Source organism: Homalodisca vitripennis, unplaced genomic scaffold (assembly GCF_021130785.1).
Source record: "Homalodisca vitripennis isolate AUS2020 unplaced genomic scaffold, UT_GWSS_2.1 ScUCBcl_7759;HRSCAF=15568, whole genome shotgun sequence".
In the NCBI taxonomy this organism is placed as follows: Eukaryota; Metazoa; Arthropoda; class Insecta; order Hemiptera; family Cicadellidae; genus Homalodisca; species Homalodisca vitripennis.
Window position 1 is genome coordinate 5198 of NW_025783874.1, and position 20961 is coordinate 26158.

The following is a 20961-nucleotide window of genomic DNA, read 5'->3' on the forward strand; positions in this document are numbered from 1 at the left end:
TCTGTTCTCTTCTTCAGGTGAATAACTAACCTAACACACATAATTACAAACTAGGTTTAAAATAAACAAATCATACCAGAACGTTGTGACACCACGCAAGTCAGGAATCACAACTACCATGTTGTGTGTCAACTTCACTAACTCTAAAACATGCAACTTAATAAAAAAAGTACATGGCGGTTATGATTCCTGATTTTTGCATGTCACACAACGCTGAAGTATGATTTGCTTTTTTTTTTTTTTGTTCTCTTAGGACAAGAAGCTTATAAAATTGCACTTAGTCCTGTAAGAAACCTTTGCGCTGCTTCCGGAGTGATAGGATATTCAGGTTGGGTAAGGTTAGGGGGTAGGGGCCGCCTCCTATCGAGATCCATGAGGAAGAATTAGGGCACTACATCTCAAAGTTCATCCCGGAAGGAGGGGAGGCCAGCTCTGAACCAGCCTCTCCAGTCAAAGTAAAGCAGGGGGTGGCACACCCTTGTTGAGGTTAACAAAGAGCCTCTGAGGTAAGGGAAACAAACCCCACCAACTCCAACAGTCATTCTTCCACAGTAGACTAGACCTATCGAATTGCCCGATGAACCCCAGAATCTCAACATTTTGCGGTTAGTGATGTGCCGCTACTGGACATCCATAAGGTTGCCCAGATTGAAGTGGCACATCGGGTTTTTGCTGTGCCCAGTGGTGGGTTCAACTGGTAGGTATAAAACCAGCCAGTAGTGATCCCTTATGATTTGTTTAGTTTAACCTAGTTTTGTAATTATGTATTAGGTTAGTTATTTACCCAAAGAAGAGATCAGATTGCAGATCTCGAAACGTAGTGTTACTGATTTTTTGTATCACTGAACGATGGTAAAAGTAAAGTTTGTTGTCTACTGTGTAAATGATCGTTTCATATTTGTAACCTTCCTAAATCGCACCATTTCAACTCCACCAAAATTTATAGTGCCTTATTACTGATTTTTCTTCATAGGGAAAACTTCCTCTTTTGATTTCAAGGAAAACCCAGGTTTTGTACTAAGGCAGTAGTATTTTTTTGCAAATACCATTCCCAGGAAACCTGGACTTCATTGACTCTTGGCTCCTAGGCTATAGATTTACACTCTATTCTTTAACTGGTTAACCAAATTCACTGTCCAAAATGTTTTCTCCACAGCCCCAATTGGGAAAACTTTGTAACTCACATCTTATAAGTGTATGTGGCAGGTCTGATATGTGGAACTTCTACGTGTCAACATGGCTGTCAGTCGAGGGCCGGTGTTTGTGCCGGGGGTGTGGGGGCCATACTACAGCGCCATGGTGCCGGGGGCTGTGGCTGAGTGAGGGGGGACAGAGTGCCACGGGGCGCCTCCTAGATCACATCATTGACACTCATCCAGCCACCGCCTCTCTGCGAGCTCGGACGCCTCACATGTGAGATCTTTGCTATAGCCCACAGCTTTCTGATCTTTTCTTGAAAACAAACTGTTCAAAATTACTTATATAACTGTTTTTGTATTAATTGTGTGGTATGTGCAGTGTATTTAAATCAGTTTTTTAACTCAAAACTTAAGTTTTGTTTTGTTGAATATGAGTAATAATTCAAACATTCAAAAGCAGTTTGGTGGATTTGTATAAATCGGTTGGGTAAAGAGAAGATTTATGAATGTCTACACCAAATGGGTGGTACAATTCAAGATTTAGCATTGCTTTTGAGTTGCCTAGTCCTAAAACAAAATTGTTATTGAATAAATCAAGATACCCAACAATTAGTAAAAATATCTAAAAGTAAAAACCTTTTTAAAATTTTACGAAAATATGAAATTAATATAATTTTATATTAAAAGTCATAAAAATGCGTCAAATTCACAAAAAACTCAAGGTTTTTCATTGGCCCTTGAAAATTATTTTATAATTCTTATGTCATAATTTATTATATTTATACATATTAAAAATGTATTTTGTAATAGATGAGTGGGTAATTTATAGTGCAGTTCTTACAAACAAAATTTAAAACCATCATGAAATTAGAAAATATACTTCTATTTAAAAACCATTTACTATACCCTGATGGATAGTGGAAAAAGTGAAATAAAAGACAGAAATGTTAAAATATAAAGTTTCCTTTGTACTTTGACCTTGTTTGTACAAAAACAGCAGTACAAATTTTAAATAACTGTGCAGGTTTAAATATCTAATACATTCTCCTTCTTCAAAATTGTGACAAATACCTCACACAAATAATCAAGTAAATGCCACAATTTTAGTTTTAAAACCTAAATGAAACACAATTGATGGATAGTCAGTATAGAAGTATTCGATTGCAACTGTTTGGCCAGAATATTTTTTAATATGGAAAAATAACTTTTAACATGATTAAAAAAAAACTAAGATCACGACCAACTTATCTCTTCAGTAATGTAGCTTTTATTCTTGCAGACTGAAAATTCCTACTGTGATGGTAATTGGAAGTTCGCTTACATTACGAGCTCAATCTCAATACATTAGTCCAAACAATCTAAATGTCATACATTTTGTTTTATTAAAAACTTACTAGCATCATATTCGTTGAATTTTAACTACCTCTTTTGACAACACTATTCATTAAGGAACACACACATAATAAAAATTATTTGGGTTAATATTTGAATTGTTGGTTTAATATGTTGGTAACATGAAACACTGACTAGACTCTAGTCAATGTTCAGAGGAAGGGGTCAAAATACAAAACACATCTGAATAGATAGGTTCTAAAACTAAGCGAGATCTAACATGTTTTGTAACATCTTTTGCTTGTTCTTGTGTCTGCTATAATTTTTTTAAATTTGCCAATCTCTCACAAAAACATACATAATGTTATTATTGTTATTGGGATATATAAATTGTAGCCATTTTAAAATGATCAAAATATTTTATAAGTACTAAAGGCATTTTTTGATTTGCCTAAACAATTTTATTATCATTTAAGATAGACTTACCTTGAGAGACGAGTATAAGGTAAGTGCAGTGTTTCACTTCTTTACCATTGTGCTAAAAAATTAAATAAAAAGTGTTCAAGGAGGTTAATTATAGATCTTATATGTAAAAGGTAAGTACCAAGGAGAGTATGTGGGTAGTACCGTTATGGTTATTGTTAAGTGATGTTATGTAACAGCTTTGTATAAAAGTTAATCCTTGACATAGTTACACTGAACAGACCTTTTGGGATTTCTATTCAATTTTTATTTATATCTATTGAAAAGTATTTACAAAATCCAAAACGAAGTCAAGTAATTTACATTGTTTATTGATTAACACATCTCTTTACGTACTCAAAAAGTTTGTTTTTATCATCCTCTTTGTTTGATTTTATCATGATCACAGCATATATTTAATGCATTTTTGTAAGTTTTGTACAAATATTTCATATCAAATAATTGTTAAATATGAGGAATTACTTCTGCATGTTTCCATCTCGTCATTAATGTCAAATTATAAATTTCCCAATGCTCAAACTTCAAGTTGTCTGGATATAAGCATGGTTTTGTTCTTAAATAATAATACAATAACGTGTTGTCTAGGCATGTAGTAACTTACCTGAACGAGTTGCTGAACAGTCTGGCCAACTCTGCAGGACTAGACAGTGTAGATCTGCTCACCAAGGACTTGCACGTCTGGCCGGACCACCACGGCAACAGGTCTCCCCTGGCGGACCCTACTTTACGAGGCATGGTTGGTACAGTCTGGGCTTAAGGTGGTGCTATCAATATTTGGTTGGGAGAATATTTTCTTATTTTAGTAATTATTTAGAATGTATTTTTATACTTCTTTAACTTTCAAAATGCTAGGCCGCACTGTGACGTCTTTTGTTTACTTGTGTTTAAAAAACGAATGGTTTATTCAATATTTTGTGTTCTTTGTAAAATAATGCATGGCAAAGATTCCTCTATGCACTGACGGAAACTAAAATTAATAATTCAGAAGATTATGAAAAAGTATGAGGTATACAAATCAGTCAATGTGGCACGTGTAAATAGACGTATTTAATTTGAAAACTGATCTACGCTTTGAAACCATATAAAAACTCGGTCAACAACGCTACAGAAGATACTGAAGTCGTGTTGGGACATGTGTGAAAGTAATACTATTTCCCCCAAATAAACAGTGTAACTATACACCCAGTGACCATAGACACTTTTAATCAATACTATATAAACATTTTTCCTATTAGGAGGGGATAATAATTTGTGAGTGGAAAGTATACCCCTATTCGGTACACAATTCATTTGATGTGTATTTCCAAAAAATAAACTATGTCCTTTGACATTGAGTAAATATTTGCCATTGATCTAATGTTTTCTATTGTTTGTTTATTGTATACTAAAAAAACGTATAACTTTGTTTCGCTGGCTTTGCATACTACCTAACCACTAATCTTAATTTTGTTCTCCTTTTCCCTATTTTTTGTTTGTTAATTCAATTTATTAAATAGCATGTAAGATCATCAATTAATTCAGTCATTTAATGTGGTTCATCCTTCTCTTTAAGTATCACACATCTATATGTATAATTTTGTGTATGTCATCACATGTTTTCTGAACCTCCTCTGTCACAAAGAACTTTTAACATGCCAAAAACAAATTCGGAAACGTCCAAATACCCCTGTGGTGTTTGCAGTATCGGGGTAAGATACTCCGGTATAATATGTACTGGGTCCTGTAGCCAGTGGTACCATGGTGGCTGTGTGAATATATCTGACAAGCACCTAAAAAAATTGACCCAAGATGAAATAAAAAACATGGACATGTGAAAATTGTAAGACCTCAATGACTGCCCAAAACGGCTCTATGTCAGAATTAAACCTTTGTGGCAATAGGAGAAGCAGAACAACGTCCCACATTTAAGACACCCAGCCCATCAGGATACCACAAGGTCAAGGAAAATAGAAACACAGTTATATCTGATCTGGAGCTGAGCTTAGAGTGCTGTAAAAACAAAGGTAAAAGATCAAGAGGGACAAGAGGAAGATGATCTTGAGACATCTCTGGCATTGGCCAGCAGAGGTGGGCAGTCTTCTTTTGGCTGAAAAACTTGGAGCTGAAAAAGGATGCTGAGGACCTAAAGCACCCGAAACTCAGCGCTGGAGGCTAAACTTGCTGAACTGGAGGCAACACTGGAAGAATCGATACTGAAGCCGAGGAAAAATACCTACAAAAAATTGAAGAATCGGGAAGAAAAACTACAATGAAGCTATAGCCCAGATCGCAAAAGGAAAAACAAAATAGACAAGAACCTACAGAACTTTTACGAGGATCATGACACAAGACAGACTCTCATTTTTGATGAACAAGCAAATAAAATACTAGAACTAGAACAAATAATCCTTAATCTCAAAAGAGAAAAATCTGGACAAAGAGATTTGCTGGACAAAAACCAACAAGACTCAAAGAAATTCAAAAATGCAGAAACGCAAAACTATACAACCAGCCACAGCCTACACAAACAGCACCGTCAAATCCAACACCAGTGAAGCAATTACATGTAATAATAAACAAACCGAAATTAAACCAAGATGACAGAACGGGCCTACCTCAGACACCTAAACTCACTAGCGCTTCAGAAACACAAACAGATTACTCAGAATTTTATGTTCCCAACTACTCTGCCTCTCTATTAATTGAGGCTGACTCAACTGAAGATCCGACAAGACCAACTAGAATGCTCTGTGGTAACTTTGCAAGAAAAACTGCTTAAGCAAGGGTGAACAAACAAACCCTGCAACACCACCAGCACTCACACAAAGTTACAAACCCACTGCAAAGAGTCTTCCTTGTTCTAAAAACCATAACATAAGTAAGAGCAAAAAACAAACTAGGAAGGAGAGGAACCATTTCAGTGTATCTCTCCAAGTAGCCAAAAACAAAGCTCGGCATGAAGAACCTGCCAATGTAGAAAAACAGGCTTGAGAAGGACTACTGTAAATGAAGGATTAATTGAAGGGATCAGAAGAGAGAAAAAAACCACCACTGAGTGCTAAAATCCTCTCCAAGTGGAGAAACCCTTGAGGAGTTTTGTAACTAGAGAACTTGAAGCCCTCAAGGGATGCTCAGAAAATGACCATTTTCAAACCCAGCAACGCCAAAAGAAACCCATCAGTAAAAACTTTTCTAACCAAAGTCAACCCCCACAAATATATATCAATATGGAAGTCGCCTCAAAAAATGAAAACGCTTTTTTAGAAAACATGCCAACCAAAACAGGAAAGACACAAAAAACATACAAAACCACAGGATTTTTCAATCAACTCCACTCTGAAAAAAAGGACTCAGCCTCAGAAATCTCAATTTTCCACCAGAATATAAGGGGACTGTCTAAAAAAGTTGAGAGGCTAAATCACTTTTCTGAACCAGCTGCGCCCAACAGTACTGATATTAACTGAACATGGGCTAAATCAAGATAATCTACGCTCAATATCAATTCATGGATTATAAACTAATTACAGCTTTCAGCAGAGGCAATCATAAAACTTGGAGGAGTTGCGATATATCTGGAGGAAACATCAGGCATTGAGGGAGAAGCAGCGGATATTGCCAACTACTGCATAGAATTAGTGTGTGAAGCAGCCTTGATAAAGATCAAAATCAACAAACAATCACTACATATATTGGGAGTTTATAGACCTCCAGGAGGACAAAGTAAACAAGCAATCGAGATGATAGCTAGTATCCTGGAAAATATTTGAGCAGAGACAAATCCAATACTTTTAATGGGTGACGTTAATTTTGACAGGACTAACTGACAATCCAGAAAACCAACATTTTGAAGAGAAGAGCTGCTAAGTCATGAATAATACGCCTCCCTCCTCCCAGAAAACAACGCCATAACTCTAACACTTGCAAATCATCTATAGACTGCATATGCACTAACATGCCCAATTCAACTGTCAAATTCAATATTTTTCAAACAGGCTTATCAGATCACACAGCGCCAACAATGTTTTTTAACACCTAGAAAGTAAAATCCCACAAAACATCAGTGAGTGAACACAGAAGAAATTTCAGTAAACAAAATCTTCAAAATCTTAAAACGGAGCTTATGAAAGTAGACTGGAGCTGTGTGTATAATGAGGCCTGATGCTGAAGAAATGTACAATGCCTTTTACAGGAATGTAAGGCTGAATCTGGACTTAACTTGCCCAAATAAAGAAATCAAGAACCAAAAAAAGATCTAAGCAAAATGGCAAGTACGATGAAGAAGCCAGGAGATTGAAAGAAATTTTTCTCAGGGCCTTTCGGAAATATGAAGTAACTGGCAATGCTGCAGATAAGGCTGAAATGATCACTAAGGAAAAAAGACTAACGACCTCAAGCTTAGAAACCTTAAACGTACTGCAGCAACAGAATACATAAATAAATCCGACAATAAATCAAAAGCACTGTGGACCATAATAAACTCAGAGAAGCAGGCTAAAAATCCAAGTGTAACACCTCTTCAAATGGAAATAAATGGTACATTTGAAAACAATCCCTCGTTGATTGCTGAAAACCTAAATAAATTTTTTTGCAGAAGTAGCAGAAAATACACTGATAAAAAACAGAAATGATCTGCATTATGTCCCGCAGTCAATTCAAAACCCTCCCATTAGGCAATACATCGAAGTGTTCAACTTTGCTCCAACTAATGAAAAAGAAGTTTTAGAAATAATTAGCTCTCTCAAATCAAAATTATCATGTGGTTTGGATGAGGTGCCGTCCAGGGCTGTCCAAGCACTGTGCTGAACAACTCGCTGTGCCCCCCCTTGCTGCTGTGATAAATAAATCATTTGAACAAGGACACTTCCTATCATTACTAAAAATTATCGAAGATTTACCCAAAACACAAGACTGGAAACAACTACAAAATTAGAGAACTATCGGCCAATTTCATTGATATCCACATTTTCAAAAAATAATAGAAAAAATTGCAATCAAAAGGATGACTGAACATCTGCAAAACCAAGAGCTGCTAACAAAACATCAGCACGGCTTCTTAAAAGGAAGATCAACACTAAGTGCATTAATCAGCCTAGTTGAATTTGTCACAGATCAGCTGCGAGGACAACAAACTTGTAGCAGCTGTTATGGTCGACTATAGCAAGGCTTTCGACTGCTTGGGACACGACCTCATTCTAACTAAAACTGGCAACTCTGGGTGTCAGGGGAGGGTCGGGGAACTGGATAGCGAGTTACCTAGAAGGACGCCAACAGCTTGTAGAATTACAAACATCAACAAATGGTAAGAAGACATCCTTCAAATCCACCTTTCAACCCTCAAATAGAGGAGTACCACAAGGCTCAGTTTTGGGCCCTTTTCTGTTTGTCCTTTTTACCAATGATTTTCCAAATTCCATAAATTAATAACTCTGTAATGTATGCCGATGACACTACTCTCCTTCTAACCACAAATACTGCTGAGGAGCTCCACTCTGACATAATATCATCAACGCAAGAAACACTTCACTACTGTCTCCAAAACGACCTGGTAATAAATCCAAAAAAGACAACCTGCATAAACTTTAGTAGGCGACTGGACGAGATACCAAAAATTCCTGATTTCTTGGTAGAAAAAGAAGCCAAATTACTGGGAGTTACCATAGACTCTGATCTTTCCTGGACTACTCATGTCAATAATTTGAGCAAGAAGCTGGCATCAGGGGTTTTTGTTGTGAGAAGAATGAAGTGGATTGGAGGACTCGATATAGCAAAAGCAGCCTACTACGCCTTGATTGAATCCCACATTAGGTATGGTTTGATAGTGTGGGGTGGCACAACCAAACAAAACCTAAATAGAATCCTAGTCCTACAAAAGAAAGCAATAAGAACACTTGCTGATCTAAAACCAACAGAGAGTTGTAGAGAATCTTACAAAGCACTAGGAATTCTAACAGTGATTAAGTCTCTATATCCACACTGTTGTTACCCAACACACACCAGCAGGACTACAGACGAGGGGAGAATATCCACCACTACAAACACGAGACGAGCAAAAGACTACATACTTCCACTACAACCACACTACACAGTACAGCAAGAAGCCGTCGTACATCGGACGTAAACTGTACAATGCACTACCAGAATCACTGAAGAACCTGAACACCCAACAACTGAAGAGACAACTACAGGACTGGCTGGTGGAGACGACCGCTATACACATTGGAGGAATTCTTTGCCATGACACAAACCTACTAATTTTGTAAAGCAAGAAGCATGAAGACAATTCTGTATTTTGACGCCATTACATTTTCTTGATGAAATTGTAAATAAAGCATTTTGATTGAATTGATTGATTGATTTGCTATTCATTCGTCATTGTATCGAAACCACGTTCATTTATTTCACATGGTTTCTGAGGGGATATTGTAATGACTCATTTCATACACCCATCTCACATTCATTTCAATATTTAATTTAATTTAGAAATTTATTAGTAATAATAATTAAGGAATAATTAATTATAAATTGTCTCAAATGTTAATACAAACAATAATAAATACAAAATTAAATATATCAAAATTAATCAAAATTCTCTCTTATTACATATAAAATTCAAAAGTTATAAAGTGAACTAAAGTCAGTGATACAGTGTGCAGGGATGATTGTTGAAGAGTGAAGAGAGCAGATGTTTAAAAAGGTTTAGAGGAGAGATGGATATAGAAGAAGTGAAGCAAAATTAACATTTTTAAACAAAGAAACTGGTTACATTTATTCAGCAGTATTTGAAAGGTTACTTTATTAAAATTCATATTATCACTGAAGTACAGAGAAGCAGAAGACAAACATTGGGGTGAGAAAATTCCTTTTAAGTTTAACAGTGATTCATTGGAAGAACATAAAACCCAGGAAACATTCGATTTGGGCTAATAATTCAAAAGTAATATAATTAAATTTTAACAAAATTATTTTTCAAAATTACAATATCTTTTATTAAAAACAATACCTAATATTTCTATTTCATTAAGCCAGCACGACCACCCTGCCCTAAAATTTAAGAACTGTATTTAAAAGAAATTTACCATTATTGTAATCCTCCATCTTGTTTCAAAATTCAAACTTGTATGTCAATTAATTTATCATCATTAAAGTTCACATTTGTATCATACTTAGTTATTTATTATTTTCTAGCTATAATCATCAGAATACAAATTAAGTTTAACCATTTATTTATTTAAAGTGTATAATAGTAGTAGTATATTACATGAGTACAGATGTCATGTGTAGTCTAAGACTGATTAGCAAAGTCGATTCAAATCTTATGTTGGTCATTATCAGATTGACTTTACCACGTCAATCCCGATATACCCGGACTTCTCTAATCAATCCCTTGTTGACTTGGAAATTCCATACTTATGAAACAACCCCTCTTCCTTGGGTATAAAAAACTTAATATATGAACATGTACTTAAAACGTGGAATGTACGGTAATGGACTGTCACTAAAAAAAAACAAAAAACAAAAAAGTATATCATACCTGACACTCAACAGCTAAGAAGTTCAGACTAGAGAAAATTACCCATATTTCACTGCACAAAAGTCAAGATCAAAAACAATACGTCACATCCGCACCAGTAAAATGGAATGCACATGATTAGTTATAGTGGTACACTGATTATGGTTGATTATGATTCCCTAGTCCAAACTTGTTTCTGTCTGCAAGGAAGCGATTGATAAGTGTGATGTGGCAAAAGTGACATCTTCAGCAAACATGATATATTTGCAAGCTTTCACAGGAAACCAAATCGTTTACCATAAATATAAAAAGAAATGGGCCAAGTACCGAACCCTGGGGTATCCCGTACTTAACCTCAGAATTCCTCGAGTGTATCCTCAAACATCTTAAAATGCCAGTCCTCCAATTGAATTATACCAGGCTATGAGTACCACTCAATCATAGTGTAGGTTAACAGAGTTTGACTATTTTAAACTTTGTTTTTTATTCATAATTTTATCTCTATTTTAATTTTCCTTTGTGTTCACTACTTGTAACCGTTCTTTTTCAGGTATCAGGACTGAGCTTGTCTTGTGATGAGAAGGATCTTGCACTGCTCTATCTAGCTACTGTTCAAGCTTTAGCTGTGAGTTGACTCTAAAGTTGTTACCGTGTCTAGTTTAACTACTTGTTTTATCAGATAATCGTGTTGAAACTGACAAGACCATAACGTAACACTGTTGTTGATACAATGGATACCAATGGTTATGGTTATGTTGTTGATGTGTTTGTCTTAAATTAGGGAGCAGTGTTTTTAAGTCATTTTTTTAAAGGGCAGTGCTAAGTGATGAACTGTAATTTGTATAATTATTGGCAATAAAGTCATGTTTAATAGACTAATGTCTTAATTTTCTGTGTTAATTGCATTATATGACAATTAACTACATATAATTAAACTATAACTGTCATAACCTAAATATAAAAGTTTGATGTTTTATATTTTAACAAGTTTTTATCTGTGAAATATTAATTATAACTATTACTAAAATAACAGGAAAACAAAAGTGTAAAACTGGAAAATCTTACTTGATTGTGAAGTGAATGGGTAATCAAATAAGTGGAAAGATAGGCCTACCATCCATAGTCATGTTTTTAATTTAACTTCTGTGGTTTTATGCAATTAATTCTTAAGCACTGTGTTACAAATAATTTTAATATAGAGTTTAATTGAGATAGTGTTTAATACATTGGATTTACTTGTTCTCATCTAAGATACAACTAAACAAATATGGTAAAAACTGAGTTGATTGATTTGGCATTTTTAGGCTTGTTCTTACAAGTGTAGGAGAAGTACACTATCTCTATCCTTGCACCTTATCAGCTACTGATAGCTCATATGGTTGAGTGACAGTTTATATAGTTAGAGCCTGAGATCCATGGTTCAAATACTGTTTAGTGGCTGAACTTTTTTGTTAAAAAGAGGAAATATTTTAATAAGGAAATAATATTTATATATTTTATTTTTGCTCTGGAAATAATTTATACTACCTTCAGTTAGTAAAAAATAAATAAATAAAAAAAAAAAAAATTAAAAATGGGAAAAGATACTTCTATAAATAAAATGCCAAACGGTTGGATAAGAAAGGAAGTAGTGAGGAAGAGTGGAATAAGTAAAGGTAAAATGGATGTTCACATTATATCACCAAAAGGAGAAATTTTCCGTACAAAAAAGGAATTATCTCAGTACATTAAAAGTCAATAATTTAAATTTAAAAATTAATAATAAATTTAATTTCTCCACAAAACAAATTAATGCATTAAAAGAAGTGCAACTAAATGACACAAATAACTTGTCAGACAGTGTGTTGTCATGTGGTAGTATTGATACTAGTGCCAATACAAGCATTAGCTGCCAATGTAATGTCACACAATGTGGAAAATCTGCTGACTCAGTTATGACTCAAACTGAAATTGACTACACATCTTTACACGTAATAAATGAGCTGTTGGGAGAAAAATGGGTCTCAGATGACATCCTGTATAAATATTTTGATTTCCTCAACACTCTTAATAATTCATTTATAATATTAAATCCGGTCATTGGCCAGGCTATTAAGGTTCTAAATGAGTATGATCATTTTTCTTGATAATTTCAATGTAAATGACAAGGATTATCTCATTGTGCCAATAAATGATGCTCAGGTGTTGACCACTGCCAGTGGCTCACATTGGAGTACTTTAATGTACCACAAGATTACTAATACCTTCTACTACTATGATTCAATGCATAACTACAATCTTGATCATGCTAAGACTGTAATGGGGAAACTCTCAAGGTACATGAATATACATAGTGCAAAAACTGTTAGTAATAAATGGTGTGCAGCAAAAAAATAGCTATGACTGTTCCATATACTCAGTGCTTTTTGTGGAAGGAATTTGTGTTGGGTATTTTGAATAAAAGAACCACTTGATGTCAAATTCATTGAAAGGTTACAGCTTAAAAAAATTGAATATTGTTTCAAAACGTTCACTCCTAGCTTACACTGTGATTAATATTAACAGCTCTTTTGTCTTTCAAAAAATGAATTGACAGCACTGGTGAGGGCAAGCTTGGGGAGGCTGGGGGTTTTGCAGGGAAAGGGATGATCTTCAATTGTTAAAAAAAGATTCCTTGGACACAAAAATTAGAAACTTGGAGGGAAATGTTCAGAGCTTGAGGAACAAAATTGCTGATTTAAATAATGAGCTTAAAGTGAAGAATGCTTTAATTTGGAAAACTGGAGGAAAAGAGGAATGATAAACTACAAGAGAGAAATTACAAAGACAAATCCCAAAAATCAAATCAGAAAAAAATTAGAGAGGTAAAGGTAGAACTTTATGCAGACAGCCAGGGAAGAGAACTTCCAGAGATAGTTGGTAAATGCAGTGGAGGAAAAATTAGTATGGATGGATTGGTAACACCTGGTGCTGATATCTGTCGAGTGTACAATCAAGCTGCAAAATCTCATGAACAACCCTCTTGTATTGTTAGCAGGTACAAATGATATGATTAAAAGATCTCCTAGATTTATATATGAAGAAATGGAAAATAAACTCCGAACTTTAAGTATGTCAAGATCCATATTTATTACCACTATTCCTCCTCGCTTTGATGTATACCTCAGAACAATTCAATACATGATGACATAGCAATGGTTAATAACTACATACGAGAGATCGTGGTAAGGATGGATCGAGTTCATCTCATTGATTTGGATGCTTTTAGAAGAATTCATTTTACACGTCAAGGATTACATCTTAATTACAAAGGCAAAAAGAAACTTAGTTATATGATAATTGATTCTTTAAGGTGAAATGTATCATCACACGAAGAACACCAATATATACAACAAGAATACAATGACAGGTCTTCCTGTAACTTTGACACTGTCGGATGTGTCTTTGGCGGGTGAGCTGGATTTACCAATTAAGATCGTTGAAGAGAATATTAACAAAGTGTTTCAGGAGTATCAATGTGATGAAAGTGTGGGTTTCTCTCATTGTATCTCAGCAGATTTTAAATGATGAGAGAAATATGAGTGCTGGAATTGCAAGAATGTTTAAAGAGAAATTTGGAATGCCCTCAGTCAATGATTGTATTAATAGCCATCTGACCTGTCAAAAAACTGCAAAAGGGTTACAACAATTTTTGGTTTGATTACCAAATCAAAATATTTCTACAAACCCAAACTAGATGACTACAATTTAGCTTTCAATGAGTTGATACAAGAATTTAAGAAGAGGGGTTTAAAAAAACTCATTTGTTCACCCATGGGTTGTGTGAGGGATGAAATTCCACCTGAACACTTTGTCATCAAGAATTATTGAGTTTCATAAAATAACAGGAGCCTCAGTTGACATCATAACGTATGATGAACATGCCTCTCTCGGAGGTTAAGAGGTGGCCTGTCTTATTCTAACTTTGTGAAGAAACTGAGAGACTGTCTTTCTAACACCTACCAGCGGGGAGAGAGAAGAACTGAAACAGACCCACTGTCTGATGCTCTGGATATGGCTACAACAACTGGAGTCCAGGCTGATGTTGAAATAATCTCTGCTGATGACCTTCTTCTGACAACTCCTATGCCATCACCCTTGCAGCTGTACAGAAACCCGGATGAAGTGCAGTGTGTGAAATCAAAGGCATTTAATGAAGTGCCACTTCTTTCTCCAGTGTCTCATATATGTGCTGACAAAGAGGAATGTAATATAATTATGGATAGTCTAAGTTCTGTAAATAAGCAATTAGATCAGACACCAGCCAAAAGTGAGTCACCTTTAAGTAGTCCTTTTTTGGGATGGGGTTCACCAGAAATAGCTTTAGAATAAATCTTTTTTAATTGAAAGAAATACAGGCAAATCTTCAAAGATGATTGCATTCAACAATTATAAGAGATCATTATCAATTAATTCAAATAAAAATATTAACCTGGTTACCAAAGTGTCTTGTAATAAAAAAAACAGTAACCAATGAGTTTTCGATTACAAAATTCTAAACTTAACAATATTGCATCAGAATATTCAGCACCTTCCATCACGTCTAGATATACTTCAGTGCAATTTAGATGAAATTAAACCTGATATCATAGCACTTACGGAACATAATATGTCAGATGCTGAATTTAATACTTTTAAATATACCAAACTACTTTAAATCCTCTCATTTTGCAAGATGCTTAAGCACTGGAGGTGGTGTTGTCATTCTAGTACAACAGAAATTTGACTTCAAAAAAGTGTCAATTTACCGGCAATCCAGTCATTACTAATTGAAAAAGAATTTGAATGTTGTGTTTCGGAGATTAAAATAGATAATTATTCATTCACACTTGCTTGTGTTTACAGGAGCCCTAAACATTGTTATGAGGGACTCCTTTTTGGCTAAGTTTGAGTTATTATTGGAGATATTAAATAACAAGTATGAAAATGTAATTATAACTGGTGATCTAAATATAAATGTTCTAAATGTGGAATAGTTCCATATATAAACAGTTTTGTTAATATTCTTAGGGTTTATAATATGATTTACACTGTAGATTTTCAACAAGAACTTCAAATAAGTCACAAACAGCAATAGATAACTTCATAACTAATATAAAAAAAGAGTATTTAAATACATATGGAATTATAACTCAATTGTCTGATCATGATGCACAGTTGCTGGAAATTTTTGGAATAACAAATCAAAAGAAATCTGGTTTTAAGAAAATTAACTAGAAAATTCACAGCTAATAATTATAAATGTGTTTTTAAGACAATTGTCTCAGTTAAAACTGGTGTGAAGTTTTTCCAGGCATATGTAATTCACAAGTATGATGTTTTTTAGCAATTTGTTTTGTTACTACTTTGATGTAAACTTTCCTAAAGTATTTACCTCTAAGAAATTAATGGAAAGTAATAAATGGGTATCTGAAGAGCTGAAATGTAGGAGAAAAAGAATTAGTTAAATTAGAGCATGAATTTAGAATTACTAAAAATAATAATATTAAATCAACCATTAAAAATATGAAACAAAAGAGTTGAACCAGTCTATTGCCATGCAAAAGAAGAGTTATTATGATCGTAAAATTTCTAAAGCGCCTAATAAAGTTAAAACTACTTGGAATTTAATTAATTATGAAGTCGGTAAACAGTAAGCTTTCAATAATCAAACATATCACTTGCAGTGGACGGTAAAATATTGACAGACCCAATTTTGGTTGCTAATATTTTTAATAATTTTTTTGTTGAAGCAGTTGATAGCTTAATACTTCCGAGCATTTCCTCCACCAACCATGAAAGCAATATTGAATTTCAGCACTCAAACCAAATTTCAACTACCTTTAAATTTAAACCAGTAAATGAAGTTGACTTAAAAAGCATAATTTCATCATTTGAAAACAAAATATTCGTCAGGATTTGAATGAAATTTTCAATTATTGTTCTAAAGCAGTCCTGTCCACTAATATTAAAACCCTTAATACATTTGGTTAATTCTTCTTTGATATCAGGAATTTTTCCAGATAAGCTAAAAATAGCTAAAGTAATTCCTATTTTTAAAAAGGGAGATCCAAATGATCCTGCCTGTTATAGGCCAGTGTCTCTCCTCCCAGTTTTATCAAAAATATATGAAAAAGTTGTTTATAACCAATTTTTAAATTATCTGGAATCTAACAATTTCTTAAACAGTCAACAACACGGTTTTCGATCTGGAACGATCTACAATTACCGCCGGTATCGAGTTTATTGATTCAATAATCAATTCAGTGGATAAGGGAGAACACGTGATTGGAGTATTTTCTGGAACTTGACCAGAGCATTTGACAGTGTGTCACATTGTAAATTAATAAGTACTCTTAAAATGTTGGGTGTTATGGGAAAGGAACTTGCATGGTTTAGTTCTTACCTTCAAAATAGGATGCAATACGTTGAAATAGAGCATGTTTCAAACAGTACTCGATATTGTTTTAAAAAACAAATTCAATTCAAAACTAAGAACAGTAAAGCATGGAGTCCCACAAGGATCAATATTAGGTCCCACTTCTTTTTCTTTGTTATATAAATCAGTTGCCTTTATTGGTTGGAGAAAGCTCTGCTGTCTGTTTATATGCTGATGACACAAATGTGGTTATCTCAGGAAAAAGTGTTTGAAAGTGTTGAGATGTCCGCTTTATATAGGTCTATCAATGATAAAAGACCTTCTTGATACGTAAAACCCTTTTATTAAACTCAAACAAATCAAATTTTATCTCTTTTTTTTCCACAAAACAAGCTCTAAACAGGGTTCAAACCCAACATTTTCATTGAGGAAGAAACAATTGCTAAATGCCTACAGCACAAAATTTTTAGGATTGATTATAGATAAAAACTTAAGTTGGAATGAACATGTGGACTATGTTTTAAATAAAATTTCCAGTGGTCTATATGCACTGAGACGATTGGCTAAGGTTTGCAAGTGTAGAATCTCTAAAAATCAATTTATTATGCTCTCATTAATTCCCACATTGCTTACGGTATAGCTTATCTATGTGAGCTACCACATCACATAATTTATACAAAATTCTAGTTAAACAAAAGCACGCTATTAGAATTATAAAGAGATTAAAGAGGAGAGATTCAGTTAAGCATATTTTTAGGGAACTCCAAATATTTACTGTCTACAATCTATACATATTTGAAACTATAAATTACGTTGTTCATTTCTGCAATCTTGCTTTAACAGAAAGAAAACATCAATATAATACACGGTTCAATATATCTAATGATTCTCATCACATTGGAATTTTATAAAAAGAAAACCTCGTACATGGGGAAAAAGTTTCTAAATCATTTACCAATTGAGTTGAAAACTAACTACAACACAAATCATTTCAAAACTAAAACTTAAAGAATATCTACTAAATAGACCTATATATTCATTCCAAGAATTTTTTGAAAGGGCTAATTGACTGGTTTAGCTCAACATGTCTATATGTATTTATGTGTATATGTGGTCTGTGTATATGTATTTATGTATGTATGTGTCTGTTTATATGTATAAGATAATTATTTATTACCATAAATTATAATGAATGAATGTTTATTCTAGCAACTGTGCATAGAAATACACTTAAAAATTATAATAGTAATCCTAGTACTAATGCTTATGTTAGTTAATATTTTATAAGTTGATGTTAGATAATTTTTTTATTAACTATGATTGACGCTATTCATTGTACAATCTGTGCATTTGTTTTATGAATAAAGAAATTCTGAATCTGAATCTGAATCTGAATGGAAAGTGCATAATATTATGTCACAAGTAACTGGTTTGTAAAATTTTGATCTTCTAGTCAAAGTTCAGGAGTATGTATAAGTAAAATAGCATCAAATATAAAGATTTTTACACATAACGTAGCTATGGTGGGAAGGGTTGATTCAATGTGAATGTTGAGTTTAGCTCCAGTCCACCTTCCTCTTAGTGCAGCATCTGAAATGTGACAACCTTTGGATATCTTCAGACGAACATAACTCTAGATCAAGTCTGGAATAGCGTCAGATTCCAGACGCTAGCACTAAGAGGAAGGTGGACTGGAGCTAATAATCAGCATTCACAAAGTATAGTTTCATTTCACGTAGATGTTGCACAGTGTTCTTAGGTTTTTTCCAGATAACTGGTGCATTCCTATATTATACAACTATTAACATGATTTCAATTGCATTTTTTACGTATCAAATTTTTTAGTAATATAATGTTTATGCAGATGTAGTTTACACCATTAAAATATGAATAAAGAATGAAAATTAATAAAAATAATAAAAAGATCTAAAAAGTGTGCTGTTTAGATAAATCATGTTACTTTTGAAATTAAAATTAAAATTTTTTGGATGAAATCAAAACTCAAAGATGATTAAGACATGGAAAATGTTGTTCTGTTTGGAGATGTTTGTGAATTAGACCCCACAAGCTGAATTTTATGAAAATTGTAGCATTATTATGGTCTCTACCTTGATTTGATGATTTTAATTCTATAAAGCTTGGAGTTGAACTTATGTGATTTTTTTCCTCAGCTCGGAAGGGGGGGGATCTCTATTGGTGGCCTACGTGTTATATCTGATAGATAGGAGTTTTTATGACTATGTCATGTCCCTCACTTTGCTTTGGCCAATCCTAATCATCCTCGCTGTTTTAGCCTTTCAGCTCAGCATGTGTGGCCCAATGTATTGCACAGATATAAAATTCAATCCTTATCCATTTTGTGGGTGGAAGTGCTGCAATCTCTCAGCCAAATAAAGTAACCGTCACATCACTCTACATACTTGCAGTTGTCATCTACACCAATCAGCTGGATCTTCCAAGAAATGAAGACATACATTCATACAACACTAGGAGAGCAGCCGACTACAGTCTTCGTATTCACCACACAACAACATTTAGCAAAAAACCTTCATACATTGGCCGCAAAATCATCAACTCATTGCCACAAAACCTTAAGGACAAGAGAGGAAACCAGTTAAAAAATGAACTTCAGAACTGGCTAGTGGAGCAACCCTTATACTCGACTAAGGAGTTTTTTTGCACCTTTTATAAGATGACAAAACATTACAAAAAATTAATAAATAAATAGATTCATAAAATTACCACAAGTTGACGCCATTGTATTTCTTAAAGAAATTACAAATAAAGAATATTGTCTATTGTCTAGTAAATATAAGTAACTAAATTAATATTTCTCTATTTGCAGCACATACCATAGTAAACATTGTTTAGAATTGTTTAACAGTCGAGTGTCAATGTCACTATAGCTGTTATAGTGTATTGTATCAATTTAATAAAATACTAATGCACTTGGTGGAGACAAACCTCAAAATATGGAAACAGTTTATACTCTGTGGATATTAGAGACCTACTTGAAAACTGATTGATTTAAATTACATATTACTTGATTTGTTCTAAAAGCAAACAATAAATAACCAACTAAAAAGGTTTTCAACCTTGAAGCTAATAAGTTTTTGCAAATTGTTTAAACGTTGCATTTAAAATCTCAGCCATTTAAAGAACTGAAGGTCAAATGCTGCCAAAATGATGTAAGTGGTTATGCAAACGCCGAGTGATGACACAGGTCACTTTGTGTGACTCGGCAAGCTGAGAGGACCCACCTGAGACTCCATTTGAGCTGAGCGAAAGATAAATTTGGGCCACACTTAGTGGCCTACCGATCATAAAGGTTCAATGATTCAATCCTTCTAAAGTGCTGCGATCTCTCGGCCAAATAAGTGCTAATAAGTCGGTTTCACTTTTGGATGACATTCAAAATCAAAATTTTCAAACCAGCTATTAAGATACAGCACAATTTGGGGTGTTTCAGTACGGCACCCGACACATCATAGAGAGTCTGGAGTCCGCCGGACATCGTCGTATGGACTGTGTGCTGCTCTGCGGTGGTCTCAGCAAGAATCCGTTGTTCATGGCAGACACAAGCGACAGTGGTGTGGGGCGGCCAGTACTGGTGCCACAGCGTACTGAGGCGGTACTGTCAGACTCGGCGGTGCAGCGATACTGGCGGCGTACGCAGCCGGGCTATACCCTCACTGGAGGCAGCTGTGAATGCAATGGCCGGTCAGGGCGGATGCTGTGTCTCCAACACCAAAGCTATCAAGTGGGTAGATCTTTAATCATTTTTTGAGACAGTATTTCTCAGTTTTGAAGTATTTATTAACAACTAAAAAACATTTCATGATTTTAAATATAATTTTTTAAATTTAAAACTTTGAAATATTTCAATCAATAATTTACAAACAAAATGTTCACACTAAATAATTTGTAGATCTAAAATTTGAACTAGACGTTGTAATACACTTAAACAGCTTTCCCTGCATCTTAGTTTATTTTGTTTGACATTACGATTTCGAGACAGTTTTAACAATATCCCGCTAACAATTTTTAAATTGTATTTAAGCAAAAAAGTTTAACCCACCCTAAAGAAAATTTTCTCTCAAGAATGACGTTGGGTTATGTCATCTGTTTACTTTCCCAACCTA

The 20961-nt window shown here is 34.2% G+C and overlaps 1 protein-coding gene across 1 annotated transcript; it reads left to right on the forward strand.

The window, feature by feature from the left end:
* Positions 1-1206: 1206 nt before the first annotated feature.
* Positions 1207-20579, forward strand: LOC124374287 (FGGY carbohydrate kinase domain-containing protein-like; the record flags this gene model as incomplete). The annotated part of the gene is made up of 4 exons (XM_046832528.1): positions 1207-1413; positions 3540-3690; positions 10994-11068; positions 20289-20579. Coding segments are annotated over 4 exons (724 nt in total), but the record flags the coding sequence as incomplete, so codon positions are not given.
* Between the last annotated feature and the right edge of the window lie 382 nt (positions 20580-20961).